The sequence below is a fragment of the Hemitrygon akajei genome, chromosome 16, assembly GCF_048418815.1.
Source record: "Hemitrygon akajei chromosome 16, sHemAka1.3, whole genome shotgun sequence".
In the NCBI taxonomy this organism is placed as follows: domain Eukaryota; kingdom Metazoa; phylum Chordata; class Chondrichthyes; order Myliobatiformes; family Dasyatidae; genus Hemitrygon; species Hemitrygon akajei.
This window is the reverse complement of record NC_133139.1, coordinates 63,671,757-63,689,146: the sequence shown is the minus strand read 5'-3', so window position 1 is coordinate 63,689,146 and position 17,390 is coordinate 63,671,757. Positions and strand designations below refer to the sequence as shown.

Sequence of the window (17,390 nt, the reverse complement as noted above, 5' to 3'; positions counted from 1 at the left end):
ACAATGTTTTTATTGACACAATTTGTCAAGATATGTAAAGGGCACAAAACAATATAAATAAGGTGACTTATTTGGTAATGCATCTAGAAAACCAACTTAAAAAATCCAGCTAGCCATCAATTGATTTTGATTTAACTTCACTCTTCTGTAAGTCCATTCCATTTGCTAAATACTAAGGAAATTCCTACTATAGTTGAAAACTTATTTTAAAGGCTTACCAAAGAAGAGCCTTTACCTTTTTTCTAGAATAATTCAAGGAAATTATTAAAATCACTGTCATAGGGAGTTGATCGAGTAGCCTGTAGGTAACTTCAGCAGGAGAATGACACTTGGAGAGAATAAAAAGTGCATGGGCAGAGGAAGTGAAATTTGATGATTTTTTTTCCAATGTATTTATTTATAATTTGTACTTCCACATTTTTAAAACAGTCCCTAGCATGTATTTGTTGCCGAAGCAGGGCAAACTTGACCTTGATGCTAAATGCCTGGTCCAATTTACTAGAAAAACAAGTCACTGATATCCCAAGGTTGGGCAGAAGTACCAGAGCTATATCTATGGTAATGACCCAGTATTCACTCAAAGATATTATAGAACACAGAACATTATACCACAGTATAGGCCCTTGGGCCCACGATGTTGTGCTGACCTTTTAACCGAATCCAACATCAATCTGACATAGCCCTCCATTATTCTATCATCCTTGTGCCCATCCAAAAGTTTCTTAAATGTCCCCAATGTATCTGCTACCACCACCACCCATGGCATTGCTTTCCACTCACCACCTACTCTCTGGGTGTAAAAAACCTACCTTTCTTATTCCCCCATATTTTCCTTCAATCACTTATCTGCCTTATTAGCCATCTCTGCCCTGGAATAAAGGTGTGGCTGTCCACTCTATCAATGCCTCTTATTCCCCACCCCCAGACTTCTGAATGGACAACGAACCCATGAACACTTTCTCAGTATTTTTCCCCTCTCTTTTTGTACTAATTTAATATATACTTTTAAAAATTAATAGTTTTTATTACTATGTTTTGCAATGTACTGCTGCCACATAACAACAAATTTCACAATCTATGCCTGTGGTATTAAACCTGATTCCGATATTTCCAACAGTGGGGGAGTCTAGGATCAGAGGGCACAGCCTCAGACTACAAGAAATTTCCTTTAGAACTGAGATGAGAAGGAATTTCTTTAGCCAGATGGTGAATCTGTAGAACTGGCTATCCAGATAACTAAGGGATCACACAGTTTATTATTTCCTTGCATTTATCTATCATAAAAATGGCAGTCCTCTGTTATGAATTAACTGATTAAAACAAACAAATAAACCAATAAGCATATTGCTGAACAAACTCATTCTGTCATCACCATTTGGTATCCTACCACAACAGGGAGCTGGAAAGGGGCGTTTCTGTTTGGATGGGGCACAGGTGACCCTGCTATTGCCATGGCAATGGTCTGGCTGATCATGCTGCTGTTCTCGTTGTCCACTTCGTCCATCATTGAAGCTGTCAGGCGTCCCTTCTGGTTGCCATTTTCTGTTGAGGAACAGAAGCAGCAAGTACTTGTGATGAGATAAAGTCGATTCTTCCAGTGGTCACAGTACACTTCCTGTCATATTACCACAGCATTCAGGGATTACTCGGATCACATTTATGGTTAAGAATCACAATTTCTGACATTGTAATACCTCAAACTACTTACAAGAATGCCTATCCCCACGTTTGAATCACATTTCTACAGTTTGTTGTACTTCTTCCTCTGAAACTCTATTGTCTTTGCCCCTCATCTCCCTCCTTCACAAGCTTGTTTCAAATGCCAGTGAATTGTTCATCATATGTCTGAAGGCCGGTTTCAAATTCTCCCAGTGCCTTGACTTTCTCGAATTCTCTAAACTCCTCCAGCTCCACAGTCCTCTGACATCTATGCTGCTTTGATTCTAAATTCTTGACTGTGAACCAGGGCCTAAATTCTGAAATTATATTCCTAGATCTTTCAAGGGTTCTTCTTCCTCAAGGCATTCGCTAAAATCTATCTCTGGCCAATCTTTACTTCTCTTGATATGTCAGTGTCAAATACTTGGTAATATTGCTGCAAGTAGTCTCAGGCTGTTTCACAGAACTATATTGTTCATGCTATAAATGAATAGCACAGTAGCATTGCCAAAGCTATATAGCACCAGAAGTTATGGATAAATTCCTGCCGCTGTCCTCAGGGAATTTGTACTTTCTTCCCGTGACCATGTGGGTTTCCGCTGGGTGCTCCAGTTTCCTCCCACATACTAAAGATCAAGATCCAAGTTTATTTGTCACAAGTATGTTGAAACATTCAGTGAAATACACTGATTGCGTTAATGACTAAGACACCCAGAGTGTGTTGGGGGTTAACTTCAAGTGATGCTATACAATCCGTTACCAACATAGCATGTCCAATGTAACACAGTTGTGGGCTTGCTATGCTGGTGCTGGAAGCAGCGTGGCACTTGCAGGCTCCCTCTAGCACATCCTCAGACTGTGTTGGTCGTTGACACAAATGACAAATTTCACTGTATGTTTCAATGTACACATGAAAAATAAAGTTAATCTTTTAATCTGCAATTGTCGCTTCTGCTCTAAGCATTGTGTTCACTTTCAGTAAACGAGTGGGACATGAAATCCTCAGCACTGTGCTTCAACATACTGAATCTTGAACTATGGTTATGTCTAAGCAACTTGACAAAAGAACACAAGTTTGTGCTCATTTCCTTACCCGTGAAGTCATACAGCTGAGGCAGGGTGTCCATCACGATGCCAATTAGAGGAAAATAGAGCTTTGCAACATGAGCTTTTACCTCACAATCAGTGTACCGAGGATCTGCGTCATGACTACACAATAGGTTGTGGATTGCACCAATTGCCTTCTTGTGTAGAAAGAATAAGCTGGGGGATAAAATCATACACACATGCACAAAAGGGTCAAAGTTCAAATTCAAAGTAAATTTATTATCAAAATACGTACATGTCACCATATACTCCCTTGAGAATCATTTTCTTACAGGCATTCACAGTAGACAGAAATATAATAGTATCAATGAAAAACTACACAGAAAGAAACGCGCAAAAGACAAACTTCATATTTTAAAAAAAGTAGGTATATAAATCATACCGAGAATATGAGTTGTAGAGTCTTTGAGAGGGAGTCCCTCTGAAGGGGAGAGGCTGGGAGGGGATGGATGGGTGTGGGTGGAAGGGACATACTTATTCATTGTGGGATCAGTTTAAAGTTGAGGTGAGTGAAGTTATCCACACTAATTCAGGAGCTTGATAGTTGACGGGTAATAACTGTTCCTAAATCTGGGTTATGGGACCAGTTTCTTATACCTACTTCCCAATGGCAGTAGCGAGAAGAGAGCAAGCGCTAAATGCTGAGAGCTCTGAATGGAGGAAAACCTACCTCAAGACTTTAATAGGTAATTGACAAAGACTTGCAGAGGCTCTCTATAAAGGAGGGCTTGGGGGAAGAAGGGGGGAGGGGGGAGGGGGAGAGGGAGAGGGCGCGTGCGCACCAATGGTATGTCAAATTATCGGATATACAAGTAGTCTTTGGGGTGCTACAAGTCTGTCTTTAATTGATGCTTTGCTGCACGCTTGAGTACTTGGTGAGGGGTGCTGATGCTTTTTATGCTGGGGGGTATCATCGCTTTGCTGTTTATGTGTGGGTGGAGGGAGCTGGGGGGGCTTTGGGGTTCTAACTTTTAACTGTCATTTATTCTTTGGGACATTCCTGTTTTCGTGGATGGTTGCTAAGAAAAAGAAATTCAGGATGTATATTGTATACATTTCTCTCACATTAAAAGTACCTTGAAACCTTTGAAGTGCTTTGAGAATTAAGCTGGGAATGAAAAGGTTGATGTATGAGAAGCATTTGATGGCTCTGGGCCTGTACTCACTGGAGTTTAGAACAATGAGGGGGATCTCATTGAAAACTACCGAACATTATAAGGCCTAGATAGATAGAGTGGACGTGGAGAAGATTCCACGTCTGTGATCTTCCCTACTGGGAGACCACAGTCTATGAAATCCGAAATATCTTCTCATGCTGACAATCAACACCAGCTCACCTTAAAGATATATGCTTATCTACCACTTTACTCTCTCTACACCCACGACTGCGTGGCTAGGCATCGTTCATACACCATCTACAAATTTGCCGATGACACAACTACTGCTGGTAGCATTTCAGATGGTAATGAGGAGGTGTACAGGAGTGAGATAGATCAGCTGATTGAGTGGTATCACAGCAACAACCTTGCTCTCAACATCCAAGGAATTGACTGGGGACTTCACGAAGGGAAATTTGAGCGAGTACACACCAGTTCTCATCAAGGGATCAGAAGTGGAAATGGTGAGTAGTTTCAAGTTTCTGGGAGTCAGTATCTCTGAGGATCTAACCTGGACCAAACATATTGATGCAATTATAAAGGCAGCACAACAGTGGCTATATTTCATTAGGAATTTAAGGAAAATTGATAAGTCACCAAAGACTTGCAAATTTCTACAGATGTACCGTAGACAGCATTCTAACTCATCAGCATCTGATATGGAGAGGACACTGCACAGGATTGGAAAAAGCTGCAGAAAGTTGTAAACTCTGCCAACTCCATCATGGGTACTAGCCACTCCAGCATCCAGGACACCTTCAAATGCCAGGTCTCAAAAAGGCAGCATTCAGCATTAAGAACTCCCATCACCCAGGAAATGCCCTCTTCTCATTGCTATCATCAAGGTGGTTGTACAGGAACCTGAAGACACACACTCAACGTTTCTTCATCTTCCTCCCCATCACCATCAGATTTCTGAATGGACAATGAACCCATGAACACTTTCTCAGTATTTTTCCCCTCTCTTTTTGTACTAATTTAATATATACTTCATTTTTAAATTAATAGTTTTTTATTACTATGTTTTGCAATGTACTGCTGCCACATAACAACAAATTTCACAATCTATGCCTGTGATATTAAACCTGATTCTGATATTTCCAACAGTGGGAGAGTCTAGGATCAGAAGTCACAGCCTCAGACTTCAAGGAATTTCCTTTAGAACTGAGATGAGAAGGAATTTCTTTGGCCAGATGGTGAATCTGTGGAATTCATTGCCACAGATGGCTGTGGAGGATGAGTCATTGGGTATATTTAAAGTGGAGATTGATAGTTTCTTCATTAGTAAGGGTGTCAAAGGCTACGGGGAGAAGGCAGGAGAATGGGCTTGAGACAGAAAATAAATCAGCCATTATCAAATGGTGGAGCAAACTCGATGGGCTAAATACCCTAATTCTGTTCTTATGTCTTACGGAGGTGCACAAAGACAAGCCTTGATCCAATCCTGCCCTCACTGCTGCTGGACAATGAGTTGGGAACCGCATCCTGAACTATATTTTGACCTTTACTTGCAAATAATCCTAACCATCTAACCACAAATGAATAAACATCACCAACAACAAGGGCTGAAAAGGGACACCAGAGTGAGTCTGTATCTCTGCATAATTAACACTTGTTTCACTGTTTTCAGTAACTGATAATTTGGTGCTTTTACCCTTCGACATCCGGTTCCAGAATCAAGGCTAGCTCCATCAATAGCAACCCAACCAGGAAGTGCTGCTGTCGAAAAGGCACCGACATCTCAAACATGTTGGCTATCTTCTGATCCTGAACAAGTGTGGAAAAGCCAGAACTCTGAAAAATAAAGCACAGTGCCTTTGTCAGCAGCAAATTAAGAGTTCACAAACCCTCATTGTTTCAATGCCAATTTCTCGGATTTATTTAATTATTCAGAGATACAATGCAGAACAAGCCCTTCTGGCCGCAGAAGAATTTACAATAATCAATTAACGTATTAACTGGTACATCTTTGGACTGTGGGAGGAAACTAGAGCACTTGGAGGTTCACTTATATAAAAATCGTGTGCTCAACAATTCCAAGAAACGTTGCAATTGGCATTTCTGAAAAAAATTACTACATAGTTCACCACCATCAGGCGTGAAGACTGTAAGACATGAGAGCAGATTCAGGCTATTCAGCCTATCAAGTCTGCTTGGCCACTCCATCGTGGCTGAGTTATTATTCCCCTCAACTTTATTCTCCTGCTTTCAACATGCTACCTTTGAAACTCTTGACTAATCAAGAAACTATCCACCTCCACTTTAAATATACCCAATGACCTGGCCTCTACAACTGTCTGTGGCAATGAATTCCACAGATTTTACCACCCTATGACTAAAGAAATTCCCCTTCATCTCTGTTCTAAATGGATATCCATCTATTCTGAGGCTGTGCCTTCTGGTCCTAGACTCCCTAACTATAGGAAACATCCTCTCCCCCTAACTAGGTATTTTAGCATTCAATAGGTTTCAATGAGATCTTGCTCTCCCCTCATTCTTCTAAACTGCAGTGAATACAGGCCCAGAGCCATCAAACGCTCCCCACACATTAACACTTTAATTTCCAGAATAATTTTCATGAACCTTGTCTTGACCCTTTCCAATGCCAGCACACTAGTGCTGTTGCATGAATGAAATCACCGGAGAAAATTACTGGTAGACACAAAGCAGCTTCTTTATTCAACTAAACAAGGCATCATATGGACATGCTTTCGGTCAAAAGGTCTGCTGGCCCAATGTGGGGCTTGATATTTTATGTACCATACATCAAAGGACAACTCCATATTTACAATGTATGGACAATGATTTCTTTGAAACCACATACAACCTTCACACGATTCGCATCCATACCACAGAGGTCCAAATGAATTTTAATCAGTACTGACTAGTCTGAGATTCACAGCTTTTAGGAAACCATTGTTCAAACCTGCACTCCACATAAAATCCACAGTACATATTGAAAGACAGAAGGCTGGTACACAAAGTAATTTGTTAAATGTAAGTGGCCTAAACCCTTAAATCACTCAAACCACTTGCGTAGCAGTTGGCACAATGCTTCATAGTACCAGTGACCCTGGTACAATTCCCACTGCTGTTTGTAAGGAGTTTGTACATTCTCCGTGTCTGCGTGGCTCCCACAGTCGAAAGACATTGGTAGGTTAATTAGTCATTGTAAATTGTCCCTTAATTAGGTTAAGGTTAAACCATGGGCAGTGTGGTTTGAAGGGGCTGGGAGGGGACGGCTGGCTGGAAGGAGGAGGGAGAGTGTCAGCATTGCATATGATCAAAATCAACGCTAACATTGCATTTACCACCAACTCAACTTGTAATTTAACTTTTAGGAAATACTGCACAAGGACCGCTAAATCCCTTTGCACTTCTGATTTTTGAATTCTCTCCCCATTTATAAAATAGTCTACATCTTTATTCCTTTCACCAAAATACATGGCCGTAAACTTCCCTATACTATTTTCCAACTGCCACTTCAATGCCTATTCTCCTAATCCTAAATCCTTCAATGGGCTCTCTGTTTCCTTGACACTACCTGCCCCTCCACTATTCTTCATATCGTTCATAAACTCGGCAACAAAGCTGTCAGTTTGGTCATCCAAATCAATGACATATAAAGTAAAAAAGAGCCGTACCCAACAGCAACCCTTGCAGAACACCACTAGTCACCAGCAGACAACCAGAAAAGCTCCCTTTATATCCACTCAGGAGGTAAAATCAGCAGTACAAACACTAGAGCTCACAACCCAGGTAGTGTTGCCCTTAGATCAGCTTCTGAAAGTAAGACAAGGATCAGACAATATTCAATTGACACTTTGCACGACTAAATTAAAATCAAATCTCATACCAACCTTTCAGGTCAGGCAACATCCATGGAAGGGAATGAAGGAAGGAGGATAAAGGAAGAATAAGGTGGAGTTCATTGAAGAGAGCAGCAAAACTTATTCTGCCTCCTGCCCACTTTCCAGTCCAGATGAAGGGTCTTGGCCCAAAACATCGACTCTTTATTCCCTTGCATAGATACCGTCTGACCTGCTGAATTCCTCCAGTCATTTGTATGTATTGTTCTGAATTTTCAGCATCTGCAGAATCTCTTATTCATCATACCTACCTTTAACTTCTGGGCTAATTATTTGCCTGAGAGCCCAAAAAAAAAGCCATTTCAAAATAAAAGTCTAACGGCCAATTTCAATTCTGTCCCAAGCATCTAGGTTTGAGGTAAAATAAATTCAAACAGTATGGCTGCTTTTAAATGGTCCAAGCTACAATATCTTGCACGGCAGGGCACAGTAACATAGCAGTTAATGTAACACTATTACAGTGCCAGCAACCCAGGTTCAATTCTGCCGCTCTCTGTAGGGAGTTTGTAAATTCTCCTTATGTTTGCATGGGTTCTCCTGGGTACTACTCTGGTTTCCTCCTATAAGTTAAAGGTGTAGGTGTTAGGATTAGTAAATTGTAGACATGCTATGCTGGTGCTGGAAGTATGACAATGCTTGTGGGCTGTGACCTCCCCCCCCCCCCCCACCCCGCCAGCACATCCTCAGACTGTGTTGGTCATTTACACAAATGCTGTATTTCACTGTACGTTTGATGTACATGTGACAAATAAAATAAATCTTATCTCTTTAAAGTGACCCCCACAACTGGAGCAATATGTATTTGTCAAACTATACCCAACATGAACTAGATCAGTGATGCATAAATTGTAATCAACTAATAAATGTGGTGATTTGGATTGGCTTGTAGAACAGTTTCCAATGGATTATTGTATTTAATGCCAAAGACTGCGTGCTTAGTAAATAGGCCTCCACCCAACCTGCTCCAAACACTGCAGGGACTGGAAAGTTATAAACACAAGAGATTCTGCAGATGCTGGAAATCCAAAGTAACACACACAAAAACACAAAAAATGCTGAAGGAACCAAGCAGGCCTATTGCATGCATTTCGTGGGTGTTGCTCAAGATTTCCAGCACCTGCAGAATTTCTTACGCTCTGGCCTGCAGATTACTGTTTCTCCACCAGGAATGGCTCACCAAATCCTAAAATGCGGGCATTTCCAGTGATGTTCCTAGCAGTTGAACTGAGGAATCAAGGGCACTAAAGACAGATGGGTTGGAATACATTGTCAGAAAAATGAGGAGGGAACTGTAAAGGAAAGACCTTCTTCTAAAAGCAGGGCAGAATGATTAGCTTGAGAAGAAAGTTATATTTTAAAGAAATTATAAAATTACTTTAAAAACCATGAGCCCCTTACTACCAATGTCCTTCCCCTCAACATTTTCCTAAATCACTTTGAGGTATATTCAGTGCCAAAGCCATTGGTGGTGGCACTTTGTCCCAGAGTGTCCAAAAATAATAACAGAATAACTGCATTATAGTCAAATAGAATTACAGCTCAGAAACAGGCCCTTTGGCCTATCTAATCAGTGCTGAACTATTATTCTACCTAGCCCCATGAACATGTATCTGGACCATTGCCCTCCATAACCCTCCCATTCATGTACTTATCCCCTTCATGTTCCTTAAATATTTTACCTTTCACCCTCAATCCATGACCTCTAGTTTGTCTCACCCAGCTTCAGTGGAAAAAGCCTGCTTCCATTAGCACTATCTATAACCTTCACAATTTTTTAATATCTCCATCAACTGACCCTTGATTTTCCTACACTCCAAGTCCTAATTGTTCAACTTTTCCCTATAACTCAGGTCCTCAAGTCCCGGCAACATCCTTGAAAATTTTCTCTGTAAAATTTATATTGAAATTTACAGATCATTGTTCCTGTGCTGACTCTTTGAAAGCTTCACTTCATTAGCTGTGACCTCTTGCCCCTTCCCTACAAGAGGTGCAAGTTTTACCTCTTTTATCCAATTTCTCTCTGAAATGGAGGATGGGGGGGGGGACTGGAACTAGAGGTCATGGATTAAAGATAAAAATGAAATATTAAAGAGGAACACAATGGGGAACTTTGTCACTCAGAGGGTGGCGAGAGTGGGTAACGAGCAGCCAGTGACAGAGGTGAATATGGGTTTGATTTCAACAATTAAGAGAGATTTGAATAAGTACATGGTCGGGAGAGGTATGGAGAGCTACGGTCCAGTTGCAGGTCAATGAGATTAGGCAGAATAACAGCACAGATGGGTTGCCTGACCTGTTTCTGTACATAGTGCTCTATGATTCTATGAACGCTGTCCTTCAACTGGCTTCCACCATGCTTTCTAGCAGCGATCTCTGGACTGTAATAACTTGCTGCATCGAATATATGCTCACTTTGCATCTAGATTTCACTCCACTTGCTTGACATTGGTATTTAAACATCTGTCATTGTCACTCTGCAGCACAGTTTCAATGAGTGCAACAGAAATATGCTTACCTGGGAGGTAGCTGAGGAGACTGAAGGGGATGGGGACGCAGGGGGTGAAAGAGTGCTGCATGGAAGGTTCAGAGTGATGTAGTGTTCATGGCTGCAGATAATGCGAATGAAATCCAGCCTTAGAGCTATGAGGGCATTTGGGTTCTGCGCTGTCTGCAGTTTATTGCTGACCTATGGATAAGAGAAAACACAGAGTGCGTGAAAACAAACCACGAACAACATCAATTATTCACAAGTTTAAAACCTTCCATCAGAATCAGGTTTATTACCACTGAAATATCATGAAATTTGTGTTGTGGTAGCAATACAATATATAAAAATTGCTATATGTAGAAAATTACTAAGTAGTGCAAAGAGCAATATACTAAGATAGTATTCATGGATCATTCAGAAAGCCGATGACAGAGAAGAACTGTACTAAAATAAAAATAAAGAGTGCATTTTCAGGCTCCTATACCTTTACCCTGATGGTACGAATGAGAAGACAGCATATCCTGGATGGTGAGGATCCTTCATGATTGGTGCCAACTTCTTTAAGCATCACCTTTTGAATAGCCTAATTTTGCTCCTATGTCTTCTGGCCTTATGTACTGAGTGTTGGGGAGGATAGTGCCCATGATGGAACTGGTAGAACTTACATAGTTATTGTAGTGGAATTAAATAGCTAACAAAGGGTGAAGAACTTAAGCCAGAATCAGTAAGAGAAGATGAAGAACTAAAGTAAGAAGTCAGTAAGAGGTTCAACATCTGGCCTGCACCATTTGTAGAAAGGCAAGTGCAAAATGAAGGTTCTGTGAAATGGACTGACAGATTCTACATTTATGGAGAGACATAAAGGGAAATTATTCTGCAATGAATGGGTCTCAGGCAGTGAGTATTTGCAAATAAAGTGGATTCCGGTTAACTGGGAGACATCAGGAAATGGACAGGAAAGGAATGGAGGGTTATGGGCTGAGTGCGGGCCAGTGGGACTAGGTGAGTGTAAGTGTCGGCACGGACTAAAAGGGCCGAGATGGCCTGTTTCCGTGCTGTAATTGTTATATGGTTATCAGGACCAGTACATTTTGGCGCAATTAAACAGCTACCCCAATTAGCTAAAGTTGCATGGAAATAATTAAAAAGGTATAAAAAACAAAACTACTGCTTAACTGAATAACAACTTGTATATTTAAATGAAATACAGAATAAATTACGACACTACCAATACTGCTACAGTACTATAAAATGATGTATTTGTTTGCAAGAGTTATTAATGGAGGAATTCATTCAGTGTATGTTGCTATGTTCTTAAGAGGAACAAAATCAGTGCAGATACCCAAAGTAATTTTTCAGTTAGTGTCAAATCTTTCCATGGCACCTTGGCAAGGGTTTGGAATTTTATAAAGTCAAAATAAAAAACAAAATTATTAATAATCTCTGCTTTTTGAATTGGTGTCCATTGGACAAAATGGCTAACATAAGTCAAGCACACAACTGACACTACTTAAAACTGCTTGTTCTATGCACAATGTAGGGTCTAACAGTCACACAAGTGCACTTGACTGATGCCATTTAGAAACTGTTCAGTAACAGTTTCAGTCCCAATTAAGTCAAGGGTATCCTGGCTATTTTCTCAATTTTTTTTAAGAATTGTTCTCAAGAAGTGGCTACCCCAGTTAAGCAGAATCCACTACAATTTAATAATGATCAATATTTAATAATTGATAATAGCTTTGGGGATCTTGTGATGTTGTCTCCAACACTGGCAATCCAAGCCAGGAACTCCTCCCTCTGTCATCATTGGGAAGAAAATTTAAAAATTACAGGTGATGAACTCAGAAAGAACAATACTTTGTATTTATATATCTTGTAAAAAATATCGCAAGGCTCCTCATAAGCATACGGTCAAAACAAAACAACTAAGCCACAGAGAGTGATATTCAGTCTCTCATGGCCCCTCCATTGTTCTATGGGATCAGAGCTGATATACATATATACACAAGAAATTCTGCAGATGCTGGAAATCCAAAGCAATATACACAAAATGCTGGAGGAACTCATCAGGTCAGACAACATTTATGGAATAACAAACAGATGATGCTTCAGGCTGAGACCCTTCATCAAGATTGGAAAGGAAGGGGAAAGACATCAGAATAAAAAGGTGGGGAAGGGGAAGAAGGATAGCTCGATCTCCGCAAAGGTCATCTCCATGGTGCTGAGGTTATGAAGACTACCCCAGCTACTGTGCTCCATGCCCATTAATATGATGAACTGATAAGTGAGGTTTTGGGCCTACTCTGGGCTGCTCCGGGGTTCGGATCTGAATCAATTTTGGGTTGGAATGCTTTTATTCACTTCAATTGTTTGCATGATTTGTATTTTTTTCTTTCTTGCTTAGTCTTTTATTTTTTATTCTTTTTTTCTTTTAATTGGGTTCTTTCAGCTTTCTTGCTCTTGTGGTTATCTGTGAGAAAGCAAATCTCAACAATTTATACATTCTTTGATAACAAAAGAATCGTGATTCTTCTTTATAGGTGAAACCAGGTGGGTGGGAAAGACAAATGGCTGGAGAACAAGGAATTTGATAGGGGAGGAGGGTGGACCACGGAAGAAAGGGAAGGAAGGAGGGACACCAGAGCAAGATATATATATAAAACCAGAAGGAAATATCAATAATCATGCCATCAGGTTAGAGGCTACCCAAACTGAATATAAGGTGTAGCTCCTCCACCCTAAGGGTAGACTCATCTTGGCATATTGGACTGACGTGTTGGAATGGGAATGGGAATTAAAATGCTTGGCCACCAGGAAGTTACACTTTTGGCAGATGGAGTGGAGGTTCTTGAAGAAGCGGTTCCCCCAATTTACATCTGGTCTCACCAATATACAGGAGGCCACTGCATTGGGAGTACTGGATAAAATAGATGACCATAGCAGGTTCACAGGTGAAGTGCTGCCTCACCTGGAAGCACTGTTTTGGGCACTGAATGGAGGTGTGAAAGGGCAGGTGTAGCACTTTGCCTGCTTGCAAGGATATGTGCCAGGAGGGACAAGTGGACAAAGGAATCACAGAGGGAGTAATCCTTGTGGAAACTGGAGAGTGGGAGGGATGTAACGATGTGTTAGGTGGTAGGATCCTTGTGGAGATGGCAGAAGATGCAGAGAATGATGTGTTGGATGTTGAGGCTCATGGGGTGGTAGGTGAAGACAAGTGGAACTCTATCCCTGTTAAAGTGGTGGGAAGATGGGATGAGTTCAGATGTCCAGGAAATGGAAGAGATGTGGGTGAGGGCAGCATCAATGGTGGAGGAAGGGAAACCCCGTTCTTTGAAGGAGGACATCTCTGATGTTCTGGAAAGCAAAGGCTCAACCTGGGAACAGATGAAGTTGTGACAAAGAAACTGAGAAAAGGGAATAGTATCTTTACAAGAGACAGGGTGGAAAGAAGTATTCTACCTCAGTGACACTTTCCTCAACCATGCCATTGATTCCTCTATCCAAAAATCTATCAGCTTCTGCCTTGAATATACACAGCAAATAAGCTTCTACAGCTCCCCTGCTTAGAGAACTCTAAAAGTTCACCAAACACTGGATGAACAATTCTTTTCTCATTACTGTACTGCCTTGAACAGCTGTTCCCTTATTCTGAAACTGTGACCTCAGTATTACCTTCATTTCTACCTCGTCATGACCCAAAATAATTGTGCACATTCATTTTCAAGAGAGTATTGTCTATTTAGTACCTCTCTGCACAACAAACCCACTATGCCAGGAATCAATTTGATGATCAGTCATTGCCATCTCTCTAATGCTAGTATTAATGCTAGGGGCAGCATAGTAATGGAGCAGTGTGCATCACACCTTGTCAATCCAGCAACACAGGTTCAATTCCTCCTGCTGTCTGTAAGGAGTTTGTACATTCTCTCCATTCCAAAGATCTGGCCTTGACATCTGAAGCAAACTATGATGGCATGTCGAAATTTGAGAATGGTCAATAAGTCAGAATTGGAAGAATGTTGATTTCTTGGAGAACTATGTGGTTGGGAGACATTAGTGATGGGAGGGGCAAAGAAAAGGAAGTACTTGAAGAACAAGATGAGAGCTTAAAAGTGAAAAAGTACCAAGAGCCAAGGTAGGTCAGCAAACTCTGAGTTAGTCAGCCAAGAGAGACCCTAGGATCACAGAGAGATAACCTTATTGCTACTGGGGTAAAATTTGCATTCTTTTGGACTTCCACCACTTCAGGTCTCCAGAATACCCAGTAAAATACCTGTTTGTAGTACGTGCGAATGAGACTGAAAATATATCCTCGATCCATCAGGGAGAGCAAATCATTGAGAAAGAACGCCAAGCTGGTATTCAGCCGCTCCACCAACTCAATGTCCTGAAAAGATGCACATAAACATAAGACGAAATATCATAAATACTGAAACTGTTAGGACAAAAACAACCTCAAAACATCCAAAGCATTCACAATGTAAAGCGCTGCATTCCGAAGTTAACAGAACCAGTTTTAACAGGCCCAGCTAATACGTGGTGGCATGGTAGCGTAGCAATTAATGCAATTGCTTTACAGCACCAGCAACCACCAGTCAGGGTTCAATTCCTGCCACTGTCTGCGAGGAGTTTGTATGTTCTCCCTGTGTCCTCCAGGTGCTCCAGCTTCCCCCCACATTCCAAAGAGGTATGGTTAGGGTTAATAAGTTGTAGTCATGCTACATCAGTGCTGGAAGCATGATGGCACTTGCAGGCTGCCCCCAGCACATCCTCAGACTATGTTGGCCATTGGCGCAAAACAATACATTTCATTGTTTCTTTCGATGTAAATGTAACAAATAAAGCTAATCTTTTTAAAAATTGAATACTGAGATTACACTGTCTGAGCAGTGCTGTAACCTGTAGAGTGACTAATAAGAAAGCCATTCACATCTCATCCTGGAGTTATCTTCTGAAATTATTAAGTGAAATAAACAATAAACAAATTTTACCTTCTGAAACCTGCTGACAATGTCAGCAGTGATCATGCTGACTAAAGCTGTTATATCATCTACAAATCTCTCTGGGAATCTCAGTTTCCGTGTGGTCTCAAGCTTGTCTGAAAGATGGAGATGATGGCCCATACTTTTCACCTGTTTTAAAACAAGTATCACAAAATCACCTCATTACAGGATGCATTTTCAGAAACACAAAGTCAAACTGAAGGAAGGAGTAATTATACAAGTTCTAGTTTATTGTCATATGCACAAGTGTGGTGAGGTACAAGTACAATGGAAAACTTGCTAACAGCAGGCATAATGATTCAGACAACACACAGGCTATAAGTTATGCATCAACTGATTATAATTAATTGATACATACTAATTGATGAGCAACCACAATACATTATATTCTAAGTGGCAAATGGGGACTCGGCCTCTTCATTTTCCACACAGAAAGCTGTAAGTATCAGCCAGACAATAGGTATAACAGATAAGTTTTAATATATGAATGAATGGGAATATCAAATGGTTGACATGTCATAACAATAACCTTTCCCTCAATGTCAACAAAAGAACTAGCCACTGACTTCAGAAAAGTGTTGTGGGGAGGGCAGGGTTGATAGGGTTGAGAATTTCAGGTTCCTAGGTATAAATATTACCACTAGCCTCTCCTGGTCCAATCACAGCCAACACCTCTACTTCCTCAGGAGGCAAAAGGAATTTGGCATGTCCCTGTAACTCTTACCAATTTTTGTCACTGCACAATAGAAAGCATTTTATCTGGATGGATAATAACTTGGTACAGTAACTACTCTGCATGTGACCACAGGAAATGGCAGAGTATGGACGCAGCTCGGCACAGCAAGGGAAGCAGCTCCTTTCTATGGACTCTGGACCTCTCACTACTTCAGTAAAACATCCAGCATAATCAAAGGCCTCACCCATCCTGAACAATCCCTCTTCTCCCCTCTCCCATTAGGGAGAAGATAAGAAAGCTTGAAAGCACATACCACCAGGCTCAAAGACAACTTCTATCCCACTATTATCACTCTTGGATGGACCTCTCATATGACAAGATGGACTCCTGTCCTCACAATCTACTTTGTTATGATCTTGTGCTTTATACTGCACATTTTTGGTAGCCTTTACACTTTATTCTGAATTGTTATTGTTTTATCTTATTCTAATTCAATGCATTGTGTAATGATCTGATATGTATAAACAGTATGCAAGAATACAAACATAAAAATTTCAGCATCACAAAATGGTGTCACATAGTTCAGACAAAAATTTCACTGAAACTGTACCTCACCCACGTGAACTCTGTCCTATTTATGTGCCTGCTGCTCTGTTATCCAGTTTGCAATGCCCAGTTGGCAGCCTATCACAGTGGGTCCCATCTCTCAGCCAACATCAACACATGTATGTACTTGTCAGAAGGGAACATCAAGAACAGAAACCAGACCTGGCTTATTCCTTCTCTTGTTCAGCAAAGGCTCAGGTCACATTGGAAAAGGGTACAGGAAATTTCAGTATTTCTTATCTAACTTCCCTTCGACTGCAACTTAGTGTCACATTCTGTAGGCAGTTAACTGTACTCTCCACAGGGATAAAGCACTGTGGCCCATTGGGAGTATTTTTCTGAATTTTATTTGTCCTTCCTGTTATCTTTCATACACCGATGCAACGTGCCATTGTCAGTGTAATTGGGTCTTGTAGCAATAACAGTCCAGATGTAATGGATTACCATGCCCATCAGTAACTGTGGCCTTGCAAACTCCCTGGGTAATGGGCATTGTATCAGCTACAGACCATGTGAACTGGGGCACAATATCTACCTGTGGCATTCCCTGAGTAATGGTATGCTGTCAGTCAGTGATTGTCCCTATGTATGTTAATTAGTGTCAGGGAATAATAAGCAATCAGGCAAACATGATAAAATTGGAAATGAAGAACAAAAGTACAAAAGACGTACACCATATCTGTCACTATTAAAACCAAAATGACAAGTTACACCCAATGTGTTGAGAACTGTGCCTCAACTCAAAAGCTGCAGCATCTATTTTTTACTTTTCATCAGATGTTAAAAGAATTGCTGTACAAATTCTGTTTTTAGAACAAGTGG

General features: G+C 40.8%; 1 protein-coding gene across 7 annotated transcripts in view; it reads right to left on the bottom strand.

Annotated features, from left to right (window-relative positions):
• The window catches only part of dock6 (dedicator of cytokinesis 6), a 209,529-nt gene that overhangs the window by 64,414 nt on the left and 127,725 nt on the right, over positions 1-17,390 (bottom strand). For all 7 annotated transcript variants that reach the window (XR_012101800.1, XM_073069028.1, XM_073069029.1 and 4 more), the window contains 6 exons: positions 15,275-15,415; positions 14,557-14,670; positions 10,308-10,478; positions 5,578-5,717; positions 2,753-2,922; positions 1,388-1,542 (listed from right to left, as the gene is read on the bottom strand). Coding sequence is in view for 6 of the 7 variants with exons in the window: in XM_073069028.1 (XP_072925129.1) it covers positions 1,388-1,542; positions 2,753-2,922; positions 5,578-5,717; positions 10,308-10,478; positions 14,557-14,670; positions 15,275-15,415 (891 nt within the window). In the remaining variant the exon portion in view is untranslated. The remainder of the gene's footprint in view (positions 1-1,387; positions 1,543-2,752; positions 2,923-5,577; positions 5,718-10,307; positions 10,479-14,556; positions 14,671-15,274; positions 15,416-17,390) is intronic.